A 22,156-nucleotide genomic window follows, 5' to 3' on the forward strand; every position below is an offset into this window, starting at 1 on the left:
TCACAGTCTAAAATAAACAGTACTTTTAGTATAGATAACGTCAATGTTCGCGATTTATATAACCACGTCATTAATATTTCTGGTCTTAATGGCTTAGTTTTATCCGGGTAATTTTTGCAATATAACAGATATGTTTTTTTTATCTAGATAAAAATATTTACAATGGACGCTGGTGGTGGTCATGGGGCAATAAAACCACAGACTTTCATGAACCATATAATTCAAACGTTTTTGTCCACTTTACACCCCCCCCCCCAAAAAAAAACCAAAAAAAACAAAAAAAAAACCCACCCTCAAAACAAGCTGGACTAATAATATCCTAATCAAATCTACACTGCTTCATCGAGTCGCTTCATTACAAATGGCGCTCGAAAGATTCGTGTGCCAATTTTTAGATTTTCGTTTTGTCTGAAATATTGGATATCAGAAGCCCAATCTGATTAAAACACAGATCTTATTTCGTTTCGTTTTTTATCGTTCAAAATTTTGTTTTACTACACAAGGATCTGGAAGAGTTGTTATATTGCTTGCGTTCTGGATGATGTGAGGGATTAACCAATTAAACGGTCTGTTACGGCGAGTTTTTGGCATGAGATGCACGTATCTTTGGTTAATCAATTAGTGTCTGACGTCATAGGATCAAAAGTCGCTCTGGCGCGACTTCCACTACAACTGGCCAGATCTTCATGTAAGTGTAGGCCATCGAAAGTATAAATAAACAAAACGAAATATAGATCTGTATTTTAATCAAATTGTCAGAAGCCTATCTTTTCACGGTAAGATACCAACATTATTGTTGATTTATATTGACCAATGCGTCATGTTTGCAATGTCGAAGACTCGATGATATTGAGTTAGATACCAGCCTCCTTTAAGGGGTGGCATTTGTACGAAAGAGCTTTATTTAACATCCGCATCCACCGACCATGGTCGTCCATGTTTGTCTATTTATAGCAGTTATCTCTTCTTGCCACCCCACCCCTCCCCTTTCATAGCTTTTTGCTGACTTCTTTTGTCTAGAATTGAAGAAAGGTGTTTGAATTTCCATTTTTTACCAATGTTCATAATTTTAGGCGGAATGATCAGAAAGTAAACAAACGTGGATCAGAGAAATCGCGTACAAAAATGACTGGACGATGAATGCAATCGAAATGGTCAACCCCTTTCAATATTTTTATGAGATAATTATGAAAAAAAAACTGAATCATTACGCTGGATACGATAGCAGACACAGTCTGGTCTCGGTCACTCCAGCCTAAATTGTCAATGCTGTGTATACAAAGAATATTGCCGTTTTCTTGAAAATTAACGATATGAACAGTTAGGGTGCGTACGATATTAGGCAGCTGGCAATCAGGCCCGGAGCCAGCTGACTGCGGAGGGGCAGATAACTATTTATTGGAGGCATGGATCTCTCTCCGAAAATTGGCCGGCCGCAAACGCGTTTTCCAGTCCAGAACTCTGACAAAGTTGTATATAACTCAAACAGTATCACCACAAATTTCACCATAGGCTTGACTGGGTGTGCTGCCCACCAAACAAGATCAACAAAGTTTCCAGGTCAAGACAGGAACGCTAAGAGAACTAGATTCCTCTTCCGACGATACGTCATTAATCGTCTAACAATCTTTACGAGAAGCGGCCCAAATTGACACCCGTCCCTTGGTGTGACTAAGTGTCGGGTGCCACGCCCCCAAGTCAATACTCCATATGCTGATCCCTCACTGCTGTCTATTACAAGCAGTCACAACCAGTCGTATTCAACTCTCAGAAGTCGTCCATAAGACATCGGAATAAAATATATCAAAGTTAGATCAACCAAGATTTTTAAACTTTTATCTTTGCAGACCATATGGATAATAACAATAACTTTTCTTTTAGATTGTGAGACTGCCGTTTCGCAGTCTTTGGGAATATATTTCTTGTTTCTAGTAGCTCAATGGTATAATTTTATTTAGTCTCTTGTAAACAGAATAATTAAGCTAGTCGTAATGCTCGTCCTTTTCCAAGTGAATTGGGAAAGAACTTGTGTAGGCTTTGCATGTTTTTCAATCCTTTTCAAATGAATAAAATATTGTTTAAACTAAATTAATAGATCGGTAACACGAACGTCTCCCTTAAATAGTCTTTCAAGTATAAATGATTCATCAAGCTGAAATAAATAATCCAAAAAGAATATGCAGAAAGCTTGTGTCCGTTATTGTATCTTATATCAAACCATGTTTTATGTTCCCGTACATAAGAGTCCCTGAAACGCCATTTACTGGACTTTTGGGAAACTGTTGCAGAATTCTGATCGTCAGAAAACACTTATAACATGAGTAAAATACGTTTTAATTTCTACTGAGATTGAATATGCAACAAGTAAAATTTCTTAATTTCAATAGATCGACTTCACATTTCATAATTTAAAAATGTTTTCCGTATTTCTGAAACAAATTCACCTTCTCTTTTACCAGTCCTAAAGATAAAACTATATATCCGATAACCTCTTACCAACTGTTCGACTAATATTATTCGTATGACAATCAAGAATATATTTTGAAATAATAAAATCTTCGTAACAGAAAAAAACTCTCTCAATTATTTAGACCAACATTCTCATAACAGGGAATTTTATACTAATTTTGACTAGGTTATTTTATACTAACTATAGCGTTGCAATTTCAGTGCACGGATTCACACATATACATATATTAAGCATTCAGGATTTTCCCTTCTATTTTGGCATTGACTATTTACCTCATTAATTCATTTAGTCTGAGACGGACTGCAGTGAGCACTTATTTTGAGATCCAATATTTGTTTTCCCTCGGGGGGGGGGGGGAACATTTCAAAGACCAAAATACTCTCAATAGAATAACAGTGAAAAACATTTCTCAAACATGACAAGTTGACAAGGTTATTTTATAATATAGTTTTGTGTGAAGTATACAATTTAGGTGCACGGATTCACGCAAATACATTATTTGGGATTTTTCCCTTCAATTTTAGCATTGTTTGTTTACGTCATTAATTCATAATTTTGCGACCGACTGCACTTATTTTGCGACCGACTATTTTTTCCCTGTATCTCTCTCGCCCCAACCCCCACTCCACCACCACCAATTTACGCCCCTGGTTCCCCGTCATTATCATTTTATGTAATCTGCTCCTAACGTTAAATCTTACCTTAGCTGAAACGGTAATCTAACTACTATCCTATAATCAGGCTTCTTTCCGCTTTCATTAGCCCAGTTAGAGCAGGTTCTCATAATTTTTATATTTATGCAATAAAGATAGCAAAATCTAGATAGTTTTTAAAATGTGAAATCGACATTTCTTGAAAACCTACCTGTTATTCACGACCTTTGTTCCAATGTGCTGCATGCACCACACAGCAGACTATGTTGTCTCTTCTAAACCGTCTTGTAAGCTGCCTGTACTGTTACTACAAAGGATCATTTAGCATTTATAGACTTTTTATTTAATTTTCATTCAAGGTCAGTTAGTATTTAGCGAAAAATCTGTAATATGTAAAGACGTGCCTGTTACATACATAAAGGGAGATAAATCATACTTATTTTTTTGGACTCAGACTAGCAAACTTCTCAACGTTCAATATTAAATATACTAATATACGCTTCAAAAAAAGTAGGGGATATTGAAATGCAAATACCTATATGCAGGTTGTGAAATGATAATAGTCAAGGACAGCTGACATGCTTTGAGAGTATGTTCACAGATGAAGAACTTATCGCCCCAACAGAACCACTGAGCTGCACATGCGACACGCAATAGCGCTTGATGAAAACTGCCGCTTGCTGGTTTATCTTATCCATGTTTGCTTTCCTATCGGTTCTTGCATAAGAACTGCAAGAATTGGCCGTGGCAATGCAAGACGAGTGGGTCAGACTGCCCCAAATCGTGACTGGACGGTTGATTAGGAGCATGCCACGACGAATTGCTGAATGTCTGAGGATTGGTGGACCAATTACTCATCATTAAGACAAACATCAAAAACGTCCATTTTCACTTTTGACAGTGTATCTCTTTGCGAGTGAAATGGGGCCGTCAAATAAGCCGCCTATATGTGTAGGCAATTGGCCTGTTATTAACATACACTGGTTACCTCTAATAAAAACAGCTGTGCATTTCCGCAGTTTTGTATTGTTTCTGAATATCCCCTACTTTTTTTGAAGAGTATATTATTTTTTTAGTTTATTCCGATCATCTTAACTACAAAGAACCCAACATGTCACAATCTTCTCATAAAAAATATTGAAGGGAGTGGGTGGTAGGTGGGAAGCTTGTTACGCCCGGTCATGGCTGTTTTCATCCTTGTATACCTCCAGAAAATGTCAAACAATTTCTTTACTTCTAAACCAAAATGTAAGCAATCTAGTAAATTAAATTAAATAATGATGTATCCAGTACAAAATAAATAGTGTAATATCTGGTAGGGTAGAAATACAGCATCTTGATAAATGGACGATGATAGTATTTCACGAAATTTAGCAATTTTTGGCCCGAAGTGCAACCGAATCAAATATATCATACGACGCAGTTCTATGGGTCGCTTGTTATTGTCACACTATTTCAAAAACAATTTAATTTGCGTTTTAAAATAAACTCATACCATAGCTAATAAATATACTGACAATGGGGAATAATTAGTGAAGGCCATAATAATATCATTATACATAAGTGTTCTTTTGCACAAATCCCGCCAGCCATATTACTACAGTATATACACTACTTCTTTTTGAAGTATTACGATTAAAATAGGGTATTCGGGTTTTTTTTTGGACCACCCAATATATTAGACAGACACCATCTATATCGTTATTACAGAATTAAACACGATTTAAAAGACACAGTAAGACTTTAGTTTCAGATGGATGATTGTCAATTTTGTTTTTAAAAATTATAACCAGATTATTAAAATTAGAACCTCCTTCTGCGTGTCTTTAAAAAAAATCCTTTTGAACTTTAAACTCAGGACGAGTTTCATGATTTATTGATGAAATAATAAGTTGGAATATCTGAGGTGATTTTGGTTACGGTGATATGTACTAGATATGCTTCATAGTTATGTTACTTCAAGTTTGTGAATATTAAAGTTTCTGTGGTTAACCGCATACAAACTATGTATCAAAGGCATGGTCAGGTGTGGACGACGAAATGTTTTGGAAAAGTTGGAGCCGGGCAAACAGTTGACATGAAAGTCAATGGCTAAATTGATGGTGGTCTGCACACGTCTCACCATTACAGTTATTTCCCTTGAACAATATATGCTAAGAAAACTGCCAAACACAAATCCTTTCTTTGCTGTAAAATTGTATTGGTACCTTGTTTATGTTACGAAAAAAGCGCCCTTGGCCATACCATACATAATAAATAATATACCTAGTAACAATAATCAGTAAAGAGGAAGAAGATGCATACTAATACTACAATTTCGGGAATGATCTGCAGCAAAGTGTTCCACAAAGAGATTTTGAATATATTTTCGATTTTCAGTAGTTTTAGCATGAAAACAGCAGGGATCCACACATATACTTGCACCTGGCAATATTCACACCCCTCGTATTTCGTATTTCAGATGTAATCACAAAAACATTTTTTTTTGTGTTACCAATTACCATAAGGTAATAGTGTGATAATCGCTAACATAATTAATGTTTATTAAATTGATAATTCGAAGAGTATTCTTGATAACGTTAAAGATACTACTCTTTGACATGTCAGTTTTAATTACAGTATTATTTTAGGTTAATCCTGTTATTTGATTTTCCTTAAATAACGGAATTGACAAAAAGTAACTAGGTTAGATCCGTTACTATGTGCAATAGCTGGCATATCAGTACTATATGGTAATGTATATTAAAGCTGCAATTTCATATTTTTAAGTTATATTTTTTAAATTTATTAAAATAAAGCCTTAAAATAGATGGTATCCATAAACCGTCGTACCTTGTTAAAGAATAATATTATTAATACTATAAGTCACTATTGCCAGCTGAGAAATTGGCAAAAATATCATTTTCAACTTCAAATTCCAACGTTTGAAGGTAGCTAATGCATGGTGGCAATAGGAAAACAAGGGAGGTAATTGTGTTATTATTTCCTGTAGCAATGATTTTTAAGGGTGGGAAATAATGCCCATGGTCGTATAATAGTGAGTTGATAACCACTTGAGCAAAAGACATAGAAATAATTATGTTTTGACTTTCTTAGAAAATATGAAATTATCGCTTTAAAGAATAGAGAATCCTCTGAAGTCTGTTATATACGAAGGGAAATTACACTTCTAAGATATGATGAAGTAAATTTATTGTGTTGACTAGAGGTAAAACCCCATTCCATTTTATTCAAGATTATTGGCTTCAGTTTGCATGATTTCTATACGTTTACGTGTATTACGCCGTCGCCACAGTCCTCCTGTATGTCCACACCTCACGTCCGTTCACATTTTGTTTGTGGACAAAAGTTTTATCCGATTTTGACGAAACATAAAATATATGTTTATATCCCAAAGATCTCGGTTCTTTTGATATTGGTACGTATCGGGCAGTATTTTCGATAAATCGCGTTGTTAGCTTGTGGACCCTCTAAAGGTAAAATTTTTATCCTATTTTAATGAAACTTAAAATGGTTCCTTTCGATATTCGTGCATATCGGACCGTAACTTCCTGGATCATGGCTTCTGATTGTATAAAAAATCACATTTCTTTTAGCTGATTTTAAAAACCGTTCAGATATATCTTACACCATAATTACGAATGAGTTCGATTTTGGTGCGCACCGGGACCCACAATTCTAATCTTATTTAGATGAAACTGGAAATATTAATGCGCAACAGAGCTGGGATGAGTTTAATTTGGGCATTCTCGAGTTATTCCCCGTTCTGGCCGTGATAAAGACTATAGTCTTGTGGCCGTGATAAAGACTATAGTCTTGTGGCCGTGATAAAGACTATAGTCTTTAACATGTTTTTATTTCAAATTTGGTTTGAAGCATTTGGGTCATGAGAGGATGAACCATGTCGATAAATAGCAGTCCGCGACCCTTTGTTATGCCCCCTTAGCTGAACACATTTTAAATACCACAGAGGCCACAGTTTTCAACGCATTTATTTAATATTTGATGTGTACAATTCGGGTCATGGGAGGAAGAACCATACTCCGTTCGTGAAAATCTTGTGAACGCGATGTGAAGCACTGGGGCAATGAGAGGATGAGCCCTGTTGATTTTCCCTGTCTTCCGCCTATCTATTGCAAAATTTGGGCGTATCTTGCATAGCAAAAGCTTGTTAAAATTGAAAATGGCATATATCATTTGACATTTTAATCATTTGCCATAATAATTACTGTATAAAAATGCCCTGATCTGAATAGTCATGAAAAGGTTATATCAAATTCATTGGTAATTAAATCTTTCAACTATATGCTTGCTTCTGTTAAAATGCCATCACTGTTGCACGTTTTGTTTGTCAAAGTCCATAACTAAAAACTTTATTATTGTAAATTTAGCTTTACAATACTATTCACAATAATAAAAGTGGCTATTAAATAATATGCCAATCACGCGAGGAACGTTAGTATCTGGTAATCATCGTTAGTATCTGGTGATCCATCCACCAGATATTAAATTTTGATTTGTAAACGTGTCGAAAAACTAAATATATATATAAGAGTCACTATAGCAAGGAATAAGGGAGCCGTTTTAATGGTATATATTAATAATTGATTCTTTTGACATTCTATATTTACATGTACATAATGATCTCTTAGAGACTACGTCAAAACTACACGGAAAACTGGATTGTAAACTACACTGTCCTCTAGCCAACTTTCTATTATCACAATGTTCTGCCAAGAAGAGTTCTTTATATGTCAGACACTTAAATTTATTCCCATAATCTACAACAATACGCAACACTGCATACCAGTATAGACAAACTGATAAGTCCAGAAGTTCACGTGATCTGAACGCGGGCTAAAATATCAGAAGATACTGTGTAACAAAACTTAAAGGAAACTCAATTAACATGTGATATTAACCCAATTGCTATATTTATGCCTTTTTGTTAACCATTTATTGGTACCCGTGTTACTCTGGAGCTTATTGTGTTAATATACGTTAGTTAATCCAGCCCTTAATCTTGTTACCATCTCCTTACGATACTTTTATATATAACGTTTCAATCAATGTACTAATCCGAATATTACAATGAATCCATTATGGCATAAACTGGCATACCAGAAGATGGTGACCGCCGTTGATATTTGAGTGTGGGATTATTGTAATTCATTTCAAGGTGTCATACTAAGCTGTCATTGACAGGCTGTAAGTCTTAGACTTTGTAGCAAATTTATTGATTTCTGAATAGCAATGAAAAAGAATATACCAAGACCAAACGGAAGAGGAATTTTCTCGCTAATTGAAAGGATTTTCCTTAATTCTATATGCGATTAATGTTAATTTTCAATATGCTGTGACACTGTCAACAAAATATGTTGTTGTTACACTGTTATCTATAGACTGGCACCGATGTTATGAGGTTTGTTGACATATATAATTATAAAGAGATCGGAAATGTCAATCCAAATGATGAAAGAACTTAGTGTGAGTCTAAATGGATTTATCCACTCATCCTGCCGACTAGAATTATAAAGACTCATAGAACAAATATAACGCACTTCTGTCCCAAGTTTGTCTTTGGTGGAAAGTAAATGAAATGGCGTTTAACGACGTCCTACTGCGCTGCTCCAGTGGCATTGATGGTTAAAAAAAAAAAAAATTAAAACCACCGCTTTCCTTCTAAAATTCTATGGATACCGCATCTGGTACTGGTCATTGCTTATATCTAGTTAGCTCATTTACAAAATAAAAATTTACGCTACTGGAAAATCCATTATCCCCAAAATAATTTAAACATCCATAACCATGGATTGTCTAAACAATGCCCATTTTTATTAACGACCTGTCTTCGTAGTGGAATCTTGATTTTAAAGCAATAATACTGGAGTACAAATCCCGATCTAATGATTTCCCACGTGTAAGCAGAAAGCAATGGCTTGGTTGTGTAATGAAAATCATTTATCTAATTTTATGCATCGTCATAATAACAACTAAGGGTTTATCAGACTGGCCATCAAATATGGCGTCATTTCCTTCGGCCTGCCTAAAACCATCAAAATTTGATTAACTTATTTAACGATACGGAAAGTTCATGCCAAAATCGTGTCCCCTGTCACGCCTAGAACTGGCCAAGTTTGTAATACGTGACCACCTGTTGCGAAGTAATTGTCATACAAGTGAAATCTTGGTTATCATATATATATATATATATATATATATATATATAATATAGCTTAAATGTGTATGATAGTGATCGATAATAAACTATTGTCCTGGGGCCTTTATGGGGCTGCGTATTCACAGCTTTGTTTTTAGTAATGATCGTTATTATACCCAGCTTTTGTTACACGACAAGTCAACAACGTTAATCGACAGGTGACACTCGGGACTGAGTAGCCGACTATAACAATCTGTCAGAACATTTATAATATATTATTGGCACAGACGAACTATTCCGCCATTGTTTTTCAAGTTAGCAACTTAATCGTACGGTGGTGTATTAAATCCCTTAATCTATTTTATTGGCGGGTATAAACTGAATATATTGTAGTGTGTGATAATACTAGCAGTCAACACGGGCCTCTGTACCGTTAATCATTAACAGTCTTGCATTTAGCGAAGAAAGTAGAAACGTGTTCAGGGACTTAGGAACGTCGACAGCATGGTGAGTAATAATGTTTCAATTGGAAATTTCATCCATAGTTATACCCTACGCACTTTCACGAGCTTGTATTTAAATTGTGTGTAGTTAAACTTATTAGAACTTCGTTTCGTACATTCCAGAAAGTTTGATTTTCAATCTACATGCTTTAACAACGGATGAGACATGTATGCCAGCTACCATAGCTTGCCATTTCATCTGTGCTTACACATGTAGAACGAGCATACCTATATGTTGAGTTATATATGATACTATCTATCTAAATGTGTATTTTACATGCACAATGCGTTTGTAATAAGAACCCTTGAAAAAAGAGACCATTCTAACAACAAAGCGGGGATGATAGCATCATAAAGTATTTCTGCACACCCATGATATGAAATAATAATTGTTCTACATGTATATATAAAATGTCTAGGAATTATTATTACAAACAAGCCTTCTTTTAAATCGTTCTTCGAGATACATTATTGTGAGGATTAGATCTATTTGGTAAGGCCAACTTCAAGTTTGGTCAAGTAGGGCTAGCGCTAATCCCGACCCTAACCCTGGACCTAGCCCCAATAACCGTAACCTACAATCTCGCCAGCAAATACGTGCCCCAACCTTATTTACACAGCTACCTTGACAAAAATTGAGCTGGCCTTAACAAATAGTTTTAGCCTTACTGTGAGTCTTGGAGTTTTCATTGATATCGAAAAAATGAGATATAATTATGTAGTCTTTACGGAAGACATTGCGTATGAACTATGATTCGAAGGAATACAAATCGGTGTACGACATAATAAAAGTTAATATTCTGTATCGAACGCATAACAGAAAAATCTTAAATTGAATAGCTGTACACAGTACCATATGTCGTCTGTTATTTTGTATGAAATATTAATTTCATATCGATCGCGACTATAAGAGTCGAAATTAACCGAATTTTTCTATGGCTTGTAATTGAACAGAGTGTATGCGTTAAGACACATAGGAAACAACCCATCATCCAAAAGACACGTTTCAAATATATAATAACCCGCGTGTCAGTGACATAATTTAAAATTCTAATATCGAAACATTTAAAGAGGGATATTCAATTTGCAGGTATCCACCGATAGCGGGAAAATACTCCGACTTGACCTCATCCATACGTGCCTGTTCACGCTTTCAAAATTTGAGAGAAATCTACCAAGCTATCGCTTTAATGAAATCTCGCGCAAAACACTTTACTCTAAGTAGGTCATTACTTGGATTTTCGGTAATTAAGAGATTCTAATTAGGTTATTGTGAATACGATGTTGTTTCATAATTGATAACATTTATTTTCGTGGTGGGAGTGATAACGGTTCTTTAAGATTCCCTTTCAATATGTACATATATTGGTAAATAGTAGGACAGTATGTTCTGTTGATTGCTATCATATGAATTCACTAGAAACAACAGATAGACAGTTGCCTCAAAAATGGATGCCATTATTATGGCATGACCAATGTCTTATTGGTTGAACGAATGTTTTTTTGTTGATACAATTATCAATTATCCCGTTCATCTGATGATTTTAAACCTAAGATCATTATCCATGCAAATAGATACGTTTTTCTAATTTGAAACTAGCTTTACATTTTCATCTGTAACGCGGAAACTTTTTGTAATAAATGGAATTTAATTTTGTTTTTCTTGCATAAATCGCGGATTTATTTTCCTTCTCAAGACCTCCATTTTTTCTAAGTATATAATTACAGTCGTAAATACTTGAAACCCGAAATAAACACGATGGCTGTGTGCGATAAATACCGTATTTATTAACCGTTGTACACTAATAATATGGCTGGCAACCGTCAATAAAGACAGTCTTGAATTGTGTGGAATTTCGTGTAGAGCATAATAATAATTAGAGTTAAACAGATTTCACATGGTGAGAGTATATATATATAACCTTTCTGTTTTTGATCATATATTACTAGTTCTTATATAATATGCCACTGTTACATGTGTTATAATATAAATAGATCCTTTAGTTGACCGAAAACCTCTTTACCTTATCACAATGTTTATAATATCCTAGGACTATATAAACACCTGATAACTGCGACTATTCCTATATATATCTGAGTAGCTCCAGGTATCATTTTATTGCATGCTTAGTCTCAGTCACTATTGCATGCTAAAACTAGAGATAAACACCCTTGTGTTTTAATCAAATATAAAATAATCATATAATCTGAGCCCCTATGTATACTCTCATCGGAACATTTATAGGAATGTTTTATTGTAGATCCGTCCCGATTTCAAACATTCTATTGCTGCACAATAAAATACCATAGATGTTCTTATCAGAGCGAAAATATAAAATGTTTTACAAGTTGTCGTTCCTCCGTGGATCGTGGTTTAGCAGATATATTCATTTGATATTTAAAAAAATGTTTTTCGTGAAAGATTATATTAACAGCCCAGTATGAAGCAGTTGAAACTTTTATTCGGCGGTTCAAGCCCCGCGATTAAATATAGAGTTTAAGACAATATACATTTAAATATACTTCATTTTTTAAAAGAAATACAAAAAACATTTTGTACAAAAAAAAACAAAAAAAACCATCGACTGATTTTGTTTCAAGCTTTGCATTGATTTCACGTCGACATCTTTCTAAAGTAATAATAATTTTGATGTCTTTTTGTGCAAGCCAGCCCATTCGCCATAGCTGTATTTTTCACACTCGCATATGCTTAGTTCCACAGCTTTTACATTAGAATAGTAGACATTCTTGACTTTAGACTGTGCCTTTAAAGAATCATATTGTAAAATGGCATGTTTTCCAAAAAAAAACCCCAAAAAACAACAAAACAATGGAACGTCAACGAAGCAAGCCATGCATTCTGCTTTAAAAAAGTTCATCTACGACTCAGGCTTTGAATTTTGGCATGAAAACTGACATGCTACATATTCCAATATTATATATAGAATATTGGGCATTGAAAACTTTTGATATAATAATTATTAGTTGCCAATAAAAGCAATCTAAATACAGGAAACAATTCACGCTTGAAGCTGTGAATTTCTTCGCTCACCATTTCTTTATCAGAGCGATGGCGTCAGTCATATGATATGCGCAATATTTCTTGTGTAAAAGTTAGTATTTTCTGTTTTATGTTAGAATATATCGCGAAGAAACAGTGTGATAACAACTATTGATTTTTTTATTTACAGGCAGACAATCTGAATGAAGAACAAATTGCCGGTAAGTGTGAGGTAGACCTTAAGGGGCTACTGTTCTCTTTCAAACCGCGACATTGAATTAAGTAAGCCTGTATTGCCATGGTACGACTTGCTAATACTACCCCTTGTTGATAATAAATTTAATAGAGGTAGGGGAGGTTGTAGTTGTATCAGTATAAATAATAGATTACATCAGACTAATGCATGTAAAACGCTGTGTTAGTCTGTAAATCTCCTCTCATTCATCATCATAGAGAAATGAACTGTGATTAGCCATATTATGGTCATTGCTATACATCGTAAAATTAGACGTGGTCTCTATATTCTACCCACTTTTACTTAGTACTTACATACCATCATTTCTTTCCATCCAAGTCTCGGGAATATAATCAGCATAATGGTCAAAACACGCTAATACACACAGCAGCCTAACATGTCCAAGACACGACCAGTAGCCTACGGGAAGATCTAACAGTAACACTAACATCCAAAATATCAAACAGAAAGCGACAAAGCAAAATGATGCATTTGGTGCCTAAATTTAACTAAAGATTAATACAAAAAGGTTAGCTGCTACTCTTTCTATATTATACAGATTACCTCCAATATACACTTTAAAATACACAGCAATAAATGTAGAGAGATCGGGGAGTTTGTTTAATCAGATAGTTAAATTAATTACATGCAGGTGATATCACCACGGTGTTAACAGGGTCGGATTGAGATCGTTATAGAATATGCACCCCAAGCACCGAATGGATCATAGTGCACGGTGGAAGAGGACTTTAACAGGGCCGGATTTAGACTTTTATAGACCCCGTGCACCGAATCGATTATAGTGCACGGTGGAAGTGGACGTTAACAGAGTCGGATTTAGACCTTTATGGACCCCAAACACCGAATCGGTTATAGTTCACTTTGGAAGTGGGCGTTAACAGGGTCGGATTTAGATTGTTATAGACCCCGGGCACCGAATCGATTATAGGGCACGGTGGAAGTGGGCGTTAACAGGGCAGGATTTAGACTTTTATAGACCCTATAGCACCGAATTGATTATAGTGCACCCATTTTTGTGTAGCTAAAAAAAACCCAGACAATCAATGCTAACTAAATTTGTATCTTTCAAAATGAAACAAAACTTTCATGTTTACTGGAATTGAAATTGGTTTTTTGTGTAGATTTTCTGATTGAATGACAGAATTAAAATATTTGATATGTTCAGCTGTACCATAGTAAATCCGGCAGTAGAATATCCTGTCTCGTGCACTTCTTTCCTTGGCGTCCCAAGATCGCGCTCATATCTTTTAATGTTAATCTGGGACTGGCTAATTCCCATACACACACGTTAAAGGACGATATTGGTGTCAGTCATTATCACATATGGGATAGAACTGGTTAAACACATTCCAAATATAATTTTAACACAGAGATCATTGCTACGATAGATGCGAAATGCCGGTTTCAACAATCATACCATTAAGTAGCTATATCCCGTTTTAGATAACTTAATATTATTTCTAAGACCTTAATCCCAGGTCATAGTTTTGTAGCCTCCATTTGTGACTGAAAGGAATACTGTTCGCGGGCCTTAGGAAGAACTCTTGCTTGTAGTAACCTATTTTGGCGTTTGAAAAAAAAAATCTTTGTAAGTAATTCGCGGAGGTTTAAAGGCTGGAGATTTATGATTACGTCATTATTACTAAAGTTCACGCGTGTTTCCTTATTTCAAAATAACATTTAAGATGATGGAGATTTTGCGATAACTTATTAATTAAAGCATCTCAAATTTTAGGCATTTCATAATTTGAAAGGTCAGGAATAGACAGCAGGTTGTAGCCAGATGAAACTGGTCCTCTGTTGGTTTGTGTCTCTTTAAATATGCTTTATGTAAGAGCTAAATCTGCCCTTTTTTTCTAGCTTCAAATGTTGTATAAGTTATTATTTAGACATGTTTTCACTTCCCAGACCTATAATCATCTGTATAGGACATCGGGTCGTTTAGATATTAAATGGATTAGAACCTCTTGCCATTTAATAATTTGGCGAAAAAATGGACAATCGAAACTTTGTTTATTATCGAGATTATCTCCTGAAACTTAAAACACTCATAACTTTGCTCATAATAAAGTAATTAGACTAAAATTTTCAATGTATTCATTTCTGGTTCTCTGTTTTCGAACTATTATAGCAAGAACGACCAGCTCTTTATCTAAATATTACATAACGCATTCTTTAATGTAGGTATATCTGAACTAACGAATGCAGTTATAAGCTAACTTTTCGAGTTTTATATTAACAACAGCCACTAACAACACACCAGTAATATTTAGAACAAGTATGTATTTGTTTGTGAGGATATCACATAGTATTTTATGACCCTTGGGGATCAATATAATAATACCTGAATGAACAAAACCGATCATGGAATTTATAACAAGCCTAACAATTATCTCTTATGATAATAGGGTCAGCCATTAGCTTAGGAGAAAATGTGAAAATTGGATTAGTGATCTGCCTATTTCTTAATGACATCGGGTCGTTATTGGATACTAATTAATTGTATAAGTAAGAGAATTGTTTGTCATTCCACCGCTTTGTATCGGCTCCTCTCAACTGTATGATGATTAATTGTTGATGTCAGCGATATGATCATTTATGACAATAGTTGATTTTCGATATTAGATGAGAGTTATTGAATCGACGTGTCATCACTCTGACTAATATCATGTGATGAAATAAAATATTATAGTTTGAATTCTCTAAACAGCCACGGACTTGGCTTTCAATAAAACCAGGTTTAACGATGAATAACATTTTTCCACAAAGAAACTTGATTCGTATTGTCGTGTATAAAGGAATTGGAGATTATTGAATCACGGTAGTTCAAACGATGTAACCATAATTAAATCATATATCCATTGTTGAATCATAATGTCAAATAGATTGAAAGTTTTGTTGAATGTGGTGTGCATGAAAGATATAGCCATGGTTATTGGAACAACGATAGAATCATCCATTATTGAATAGCGATATACCCATCCATTATTGAATAGCGATATACCCATTGTTGAATATTTATGTCAGCGATATATCGGGTGTTAAATATTGATGTCAACGTTATATTTATTGTTGTTTATTATGTCAATGACAAATCTACGATTGAATATTGATGCCAATGACATATCTGTTGTTGAATATTAATGTCCATTGTTGAATATTGATGTCACACTACATGTATGCTGTTAAATATTGATGTCAATAATATATCCGTTGTTGAATATTGATGTCAATGATATATCCATTCGTTGAATATTGATGTCAAGGATATATCCATTGTTGAATATTGATGTCAAGGATATGTCTGTAGTGGAATATTGGTATCAAGGATATGTCCATTCGTTGAATATTGATGTCAAGGATATGTCTGTAGTGGAATATTGGTATCAAGGATATGTCTTAAGTGGAATATTGATATCAAGGATATGTTTATTGTTCAATATTGATATCAAGGATATGTTGAATATTGATATCAAGGATATGTTTATTGTTCAATATTGATATCAATAACATATCTACTGTTGAATAGGAATGTGAACGAAATAATCATTATTATTAAATAGGGATATTGTTGAGGATATATCCATGTTAAAACGTCCTAGCTGGATAAGGAGATCAACATAAAAGCCCTTGATGAATAACATTTATGAAGATATGAAGATATTTAGACATAATATTTTAATCAGTATGGTAATGATGAAACAAATTATTGAATTATCATTCCAATAATATGATTATTATTGAATATGAATGTCCATTTATTAATACTATTAAATTATGGCGACTCGTCTGTGACGTTTAATTGGGGAAAATTAGATTAAAATTACCCATAATAAAATCTTGATTATAAAATAATTGAAATTGAACTCATACAATTTTGAATTAACGGACTGGTTTACTTGGTAAGATAAAACCACAATTCCAACCAATAAATGAATGCGTGAGAGTTGATTTGAGACATTAACAGCTGTCAGGCGCTGATCAAGGGGGTGGGGTGTCTACTGGGCCCCGGGCTAGAAATGGTTGGAAATTGTCAGTACAGCACTTCGATAGAGAGATCTGTAATTTCTTGCCCGACCCCCACCACCACCCTTCCCTCCCCAAACACCCTTTTGCAGGAAATCCTGGATCCGCATCTGTTTGTGCTTAAGAATCATATTCGAACATTATTTTAAATACCACATTAATATCACTGGAGAAAGCTATTTGGAATCAGTTTTTAAATGTTGGAAACTGTTAGTGTCTTATCACTGTTTAATCAGTATAACACTACACTAATAATTAACTAATTACACGTAAAGCAATGAACGTGAAATAAAAACTTGAAGAATGTGAAATAATCAAATAGACAGAGTGAAAAAGTATCGTAGTGAGACTTAGACTAAAAGACTAAAAATTTTAACGGCAAAACTAGATAAATCCAAATACCAGTAAACACAATTTGCTTAAAGCCCCGACATGCCAGGATAAAATTTGAATAATTATATAGACATGTAGTTTTAAAACCGCGCGCAAAGTACTTTGGTAAAGACCATTTAGATCCAAAAATTATCCATATGGATCAATTCTGTCTTAAGTTATAGTTATAGTCATTGCTTTGTATAGATAAATTAAACAATTATGATTCTGCTATATGTTTAATCCTCTACATTAATTATATAATAACAAGTTTTTACATTGGAGTAATACTAACTGTTGTTTTACTTCTCTCAATTGTACCTTTAATGCAATACCGTCTTCATTAGCCCAGATCGGAGCAGAACAGTAAGACGTTAAACCCCATTTAATTTCATTTCATTTAATGCAATACAATGTAGACTTTTCTCATATGGAAAATGAAATTAGTTCCATAAGAAATTGAATATGATTGGGATTGTGGAACGCACAGAGAAGGAATTTGAAGTGGTTTACATCATGCTGAACATAGAAATAATTCGATGAACATTAAAAGTCCCACCAGGAAAAAAAACCCAGCTGGTCTCAAAATAAGTGCAGTCGGTCTCAAAATTAGGCATCGGCGATTAAATGAATTAATGAGGTAAACAAACAATGCCAAAATAGAACGGAACAAGTACCATCGCCTACTATGGACCAGGAACTTACCATCATGTTGGATGAAATTCAAAAATCTAATCCATCAAAGAAAAAGCATGCCAATTTTCGTGTCGATCGAACTGGAATTGACGGAGCCTTAGGCTTTTTTCTAAGAGCGTCACCCCAAGAAGAAAAGGAAGTTTCTGGTCCAAAAATCCCAAATACTCAATATTATATGATTGCTTTAATTGGATATCACAATACGCCCCAGTTTTTCAAAGCTCAAATTATTAAAAACTGTTTTGCGTTCAGTAATGAAACAGGAACTCCTCAATGAACTACTGACTCTTGCGTGTGAGCTTGACCTGACGCACAAGATCGATCTTGACAAAATCGCCTATCGGTGGTCAAATTTAACTAAGCGCGAACGCTTGATGAAAATATGAAGAATCTATCTTTGCTAATTTATGTATATTCACCACAACAATATACATGTATCGAAGCTATAGGTCCATGTAAATGATGTAATTATCACTTTCAGACGTTGTCACAGATTCACAGTACTTTGTACGTCATTGCAAAATTCTTAATGAATAACATGAATTTTTATACGTAGTACTCAGTTTGGCTCATGTGTTTTCTGGCGATCAGAATTCTGAAAAATTCAGGAAATTGCATGTCAAGGACTCTAGATTCAAATATTTCTTCGGGGGAACATGCCCCCGACCCTCTAGAAAGCTCACATCCGTGGTGCTCGGCTCGTGGCTGCGTCAATCGTATTAGAGGCCTGTGCATCAGTCGGTCTCAGTTTTGTTAAACACCCCCTCCCCCCGCCTACCAACAAAATCGATATGTACGCCCCTGATAGTTATATATTATAAATTATATAAGCACAATGAAATTGATTTGAAATAGATATCTAAACAATGTAATCAATGTATGTTGAAATATAATAGTCATATATAGCTAGGGGTCACATACAATAATATAATTAGTGTGATATATAAGTCTGTTATATCGATAGTTTTAGATATAGATAAACTCTATATTTGCATATTCATGGTGGTAATGGGGTGTAAATGGGGCCCTCTGGGAGTGAGAATATATAATGACTTACATTATTGACGAATGTCCAGATGCCTCTGGTTGGTAGTATTTCATTTTCTGTTAAAGCCTGAGTAAGTCACCGAAAATGTAAGTTCGATTAAGTATACAAATCGAAATCGAAAGTCATCTATATTCTTTTAATGTTTCAGCTCAAAATACGGAACTGTTGGGAAATTAGCGTTAAGAGTTTTGGGCCCTTGACTCGAATTTTTTATTTTATAAACGTTTTACAATAAATTGAAATATCCCATACCTTAGCACTTAGCACCGAGATGACCTAAGGTGGGTGGGCGTTAATTCTCGCATTAATGAAATAAAATATATGATCATTCATTCGTGTTACTAAGCCAGATACTAGGGGGTACTCCCACTGTGCCAGTTTTCAATCCCTGGATTATCGGATTTTAATTAACAGCCTTAATTGGCTTAATGAAGTGGGCCAATTTTATGGTGTAGAGAACTGTGTTCAACAGATTATTCGTTCAGCATATGGCACGTAAACTGTGTTCATCTTATTTTATCATGATGATAAGCAATTTTTTGTTAAAACTTACTTAAGTGGTGAACTCCGTTCAGAGGACACTATGGAACCACTGTCATTTGTCAACAACATTGATCTGACAGATATCACAAGATGGCAAACGTTCAAGTAGATGTTAGTTTCATACCAAATGCTCAGGGTGGCCAAATTCTGGTGTATAGAGGGCATAAATTTAGAATTCGAACGAGGAAAGGGGATAGGGTCCATTGGAGATGCTGTAAGACTACTTGTCCAATGGTTAATTTGATTGTCCGCCGAGCAGCAGGTCTTCCACTGGTACAAAGTGACATAGACGATTACTGGCTGAATGCTCTGGAAGTTTACCGATTACGTGACTGAGCAGTGGGTGGAAGGAGGTGAGCGGGATATGTGGAACCATTTTCAGACAACTGGTCCACTCACAACCAACAACGTTGAAGGATGGCATTCGAAAATGAACAAACTGGTAACCAGCCACCCCAACATATTTCGTTTTATCCATCTAATCAAGCAAGAACAGGCATTCGTCGCTGTAACCCTGAAACAGCTTGCTGCTGGTGTCTCTAGCAAACCCAGAAAAAGGAAGTACCGGCAGTTGGAAGAACAGAAAAGCGGCGCCTCCATGAAGGGCATTAGACCGTCATCGAGTACGGGGATGCTGTCTCCCACTTAATTGGATTGTAAGGTGTATTTTGTTGAAGATGTATTATTAATAGGAAAATGTTTGATTAAATAAAATGTTTAAATGATAACTTGTACATTATAATATGCTAAAAATTTTAAATATTGTATTTTAGTATAATAATGTGTAAAAAAAGATTTAAAATGGAATAAAATATTAAATTAAACTGTTAATCCTCTGGTAAACCTTAATCCTTAATCCTAACTAATCCCCATTGTTGTATCGTTAATTATTTGATTAATCCTTAAACAATAAAACTGGCACAGTGGGAGTAAATCGATACTAGATAGGTGATGGATAATGGCCGAAAACTGTCCATTATGTAAATAGAAATAACAACTGAGGGTCGTTAGCCCCGAAGTTTTCTTTGTATTTACATAATGGACAGTCTGAGGCTATTATCAAACTTAAAACATAGCACCATAGAGATACAAATAATAGATAGTTTTCTAAAAGAACAAGCCACAAAAATAATGGATATATTCTTAAAACAAAAGAGAGAGGGGAGAGAGGGGTTTAACGTGCAAAAACTAGGTCATTTCGGGACTAACGCATGGTTCAATTTTATTTCAATAATTCGCTTGCGCGTAGGGGTCTGTAACAGTAGGAAGAAACCGGAGGACCCGGAGAAAATCCACGAGGGTGGACAGGCGACCCTACTCCTTGTCACGTACAACCGGGGAATCGAAACCAGGCCAATTGACTCAATGACAGACCTTATGATACAGCGCGCACGTGCTAATTATTCGGCCCCCCCCCATGCACATGAATGCATGGGACAAAACATCTAGTCATACAGTGCAAGCATACACAGATATTCCAAAATATTCAACATGGAGACGACATGTTTATAACACAGTCGAATACAAATATTAATGATGAGAATATTTGTGATAAACATTAGGATACTGATTACATTTGGTAATGTACTTGATATGGAAGTTAACAGCCGTAAAAATTGTGATGTTCTTGATATGGGGGATAACAGCCGTCAAAGTCGTGGTTGAAAGGATGCTCACGAAAATGATTTAGATATTGATAATATTCTTAGTACTGTGGTTAATATGGAGGGTATTAGCCGTTCAAATTTGGATTTGAAATTTAATATATAGGTCTACTCTGATGTAAGTGACAGTGACACAGGATCAAAGGCACAAACCAATTCACGAAATTCGAACTCAACTTTCATTATGGTGTAACGGTGATATTTGAAAGGTTTTCAAAATCGGATAAAAATTGTGACCTGTATAGGTTCCACAGGCTCAAAACGCGTTTTTTGTTCAATCAGGAGCCATAATCCAGGAAGTTACGAGGGGACATAATCCATGAAGTTACGGTTCCATACAAGTCAATATCGAAAGGAACCGAGATATTTGGGATATTAACCTACATTTCAAGTTATGACCTGTAGAGTGTCCGCAAAGAAAATGTGAAAATGTGGGCGTATAAAAACGCATCATCGATCAAGTGCCGAACGTACTATTAAACGTACCAGTGACATATATAAGTGGAATTCTTCTTGTAGACAAACACGTGAAATCAACATTCGGTCATGTGATGACATGTAATAAGTGTCTATGATTGCCAAAAATGTACGCTTTTCTTAAACAATCGTGTATTATTTATAAAACCGTCCATTATTTATGAAAATAATGGACGTCCATTAATAATGGACAGTTTTATAAATAATACATGGTTGTTTAAGAAAAGCTTACATTCTCCTGGTTAAAAACATCAAAGGGTGACGTCATATCTATGTTTTAATTGTTG

General features: G+C 34.9%; 1 protein-coding gene across 1 annotated transcript in view; it reads left to right on the plus strand.

The window, feature by feature from the left end:
* The first annotated feature begins 9,455 nt into the window (after nucleotides 1-9,455).
* The window catches only part of LOC126816592 (calmodulin-A), a 37,337-nt gene continuing 24,636 nt past the window's right edge, over nucleotides 9,456-22,156 (plus strand). The window contains exons 1-2 of the mRNA XM_050543279.2: nucleotides 9,456-9,790; nucleotides 12,978-13,008. Coding sequence (XP_050399236.1) covers nucleotides 9,788-9,790; nucleotides 12,978-13,008 — 34 coding nt within the window. The 5' untranslated portion in view covers nucleotides 9,456-9,787. The remainder of the gene's footprint in view (nucleotides 9,791-12,977; nucleotides 13,009-22,156) is intronic.

The sequence above is a fragment of the Patella vulgata genome, chromosome 3 (assembly GCF_932274485.2).
Source record: "Patella vulgata chromosome 3, xgPatVulg1.2, whole genome shotgun sequence".
NCBI classification, from domain to species: Eukaryota; Metazoa; Mollusca; class Gastropoda; family Patellidae; genus Patella; species Patella vulgata.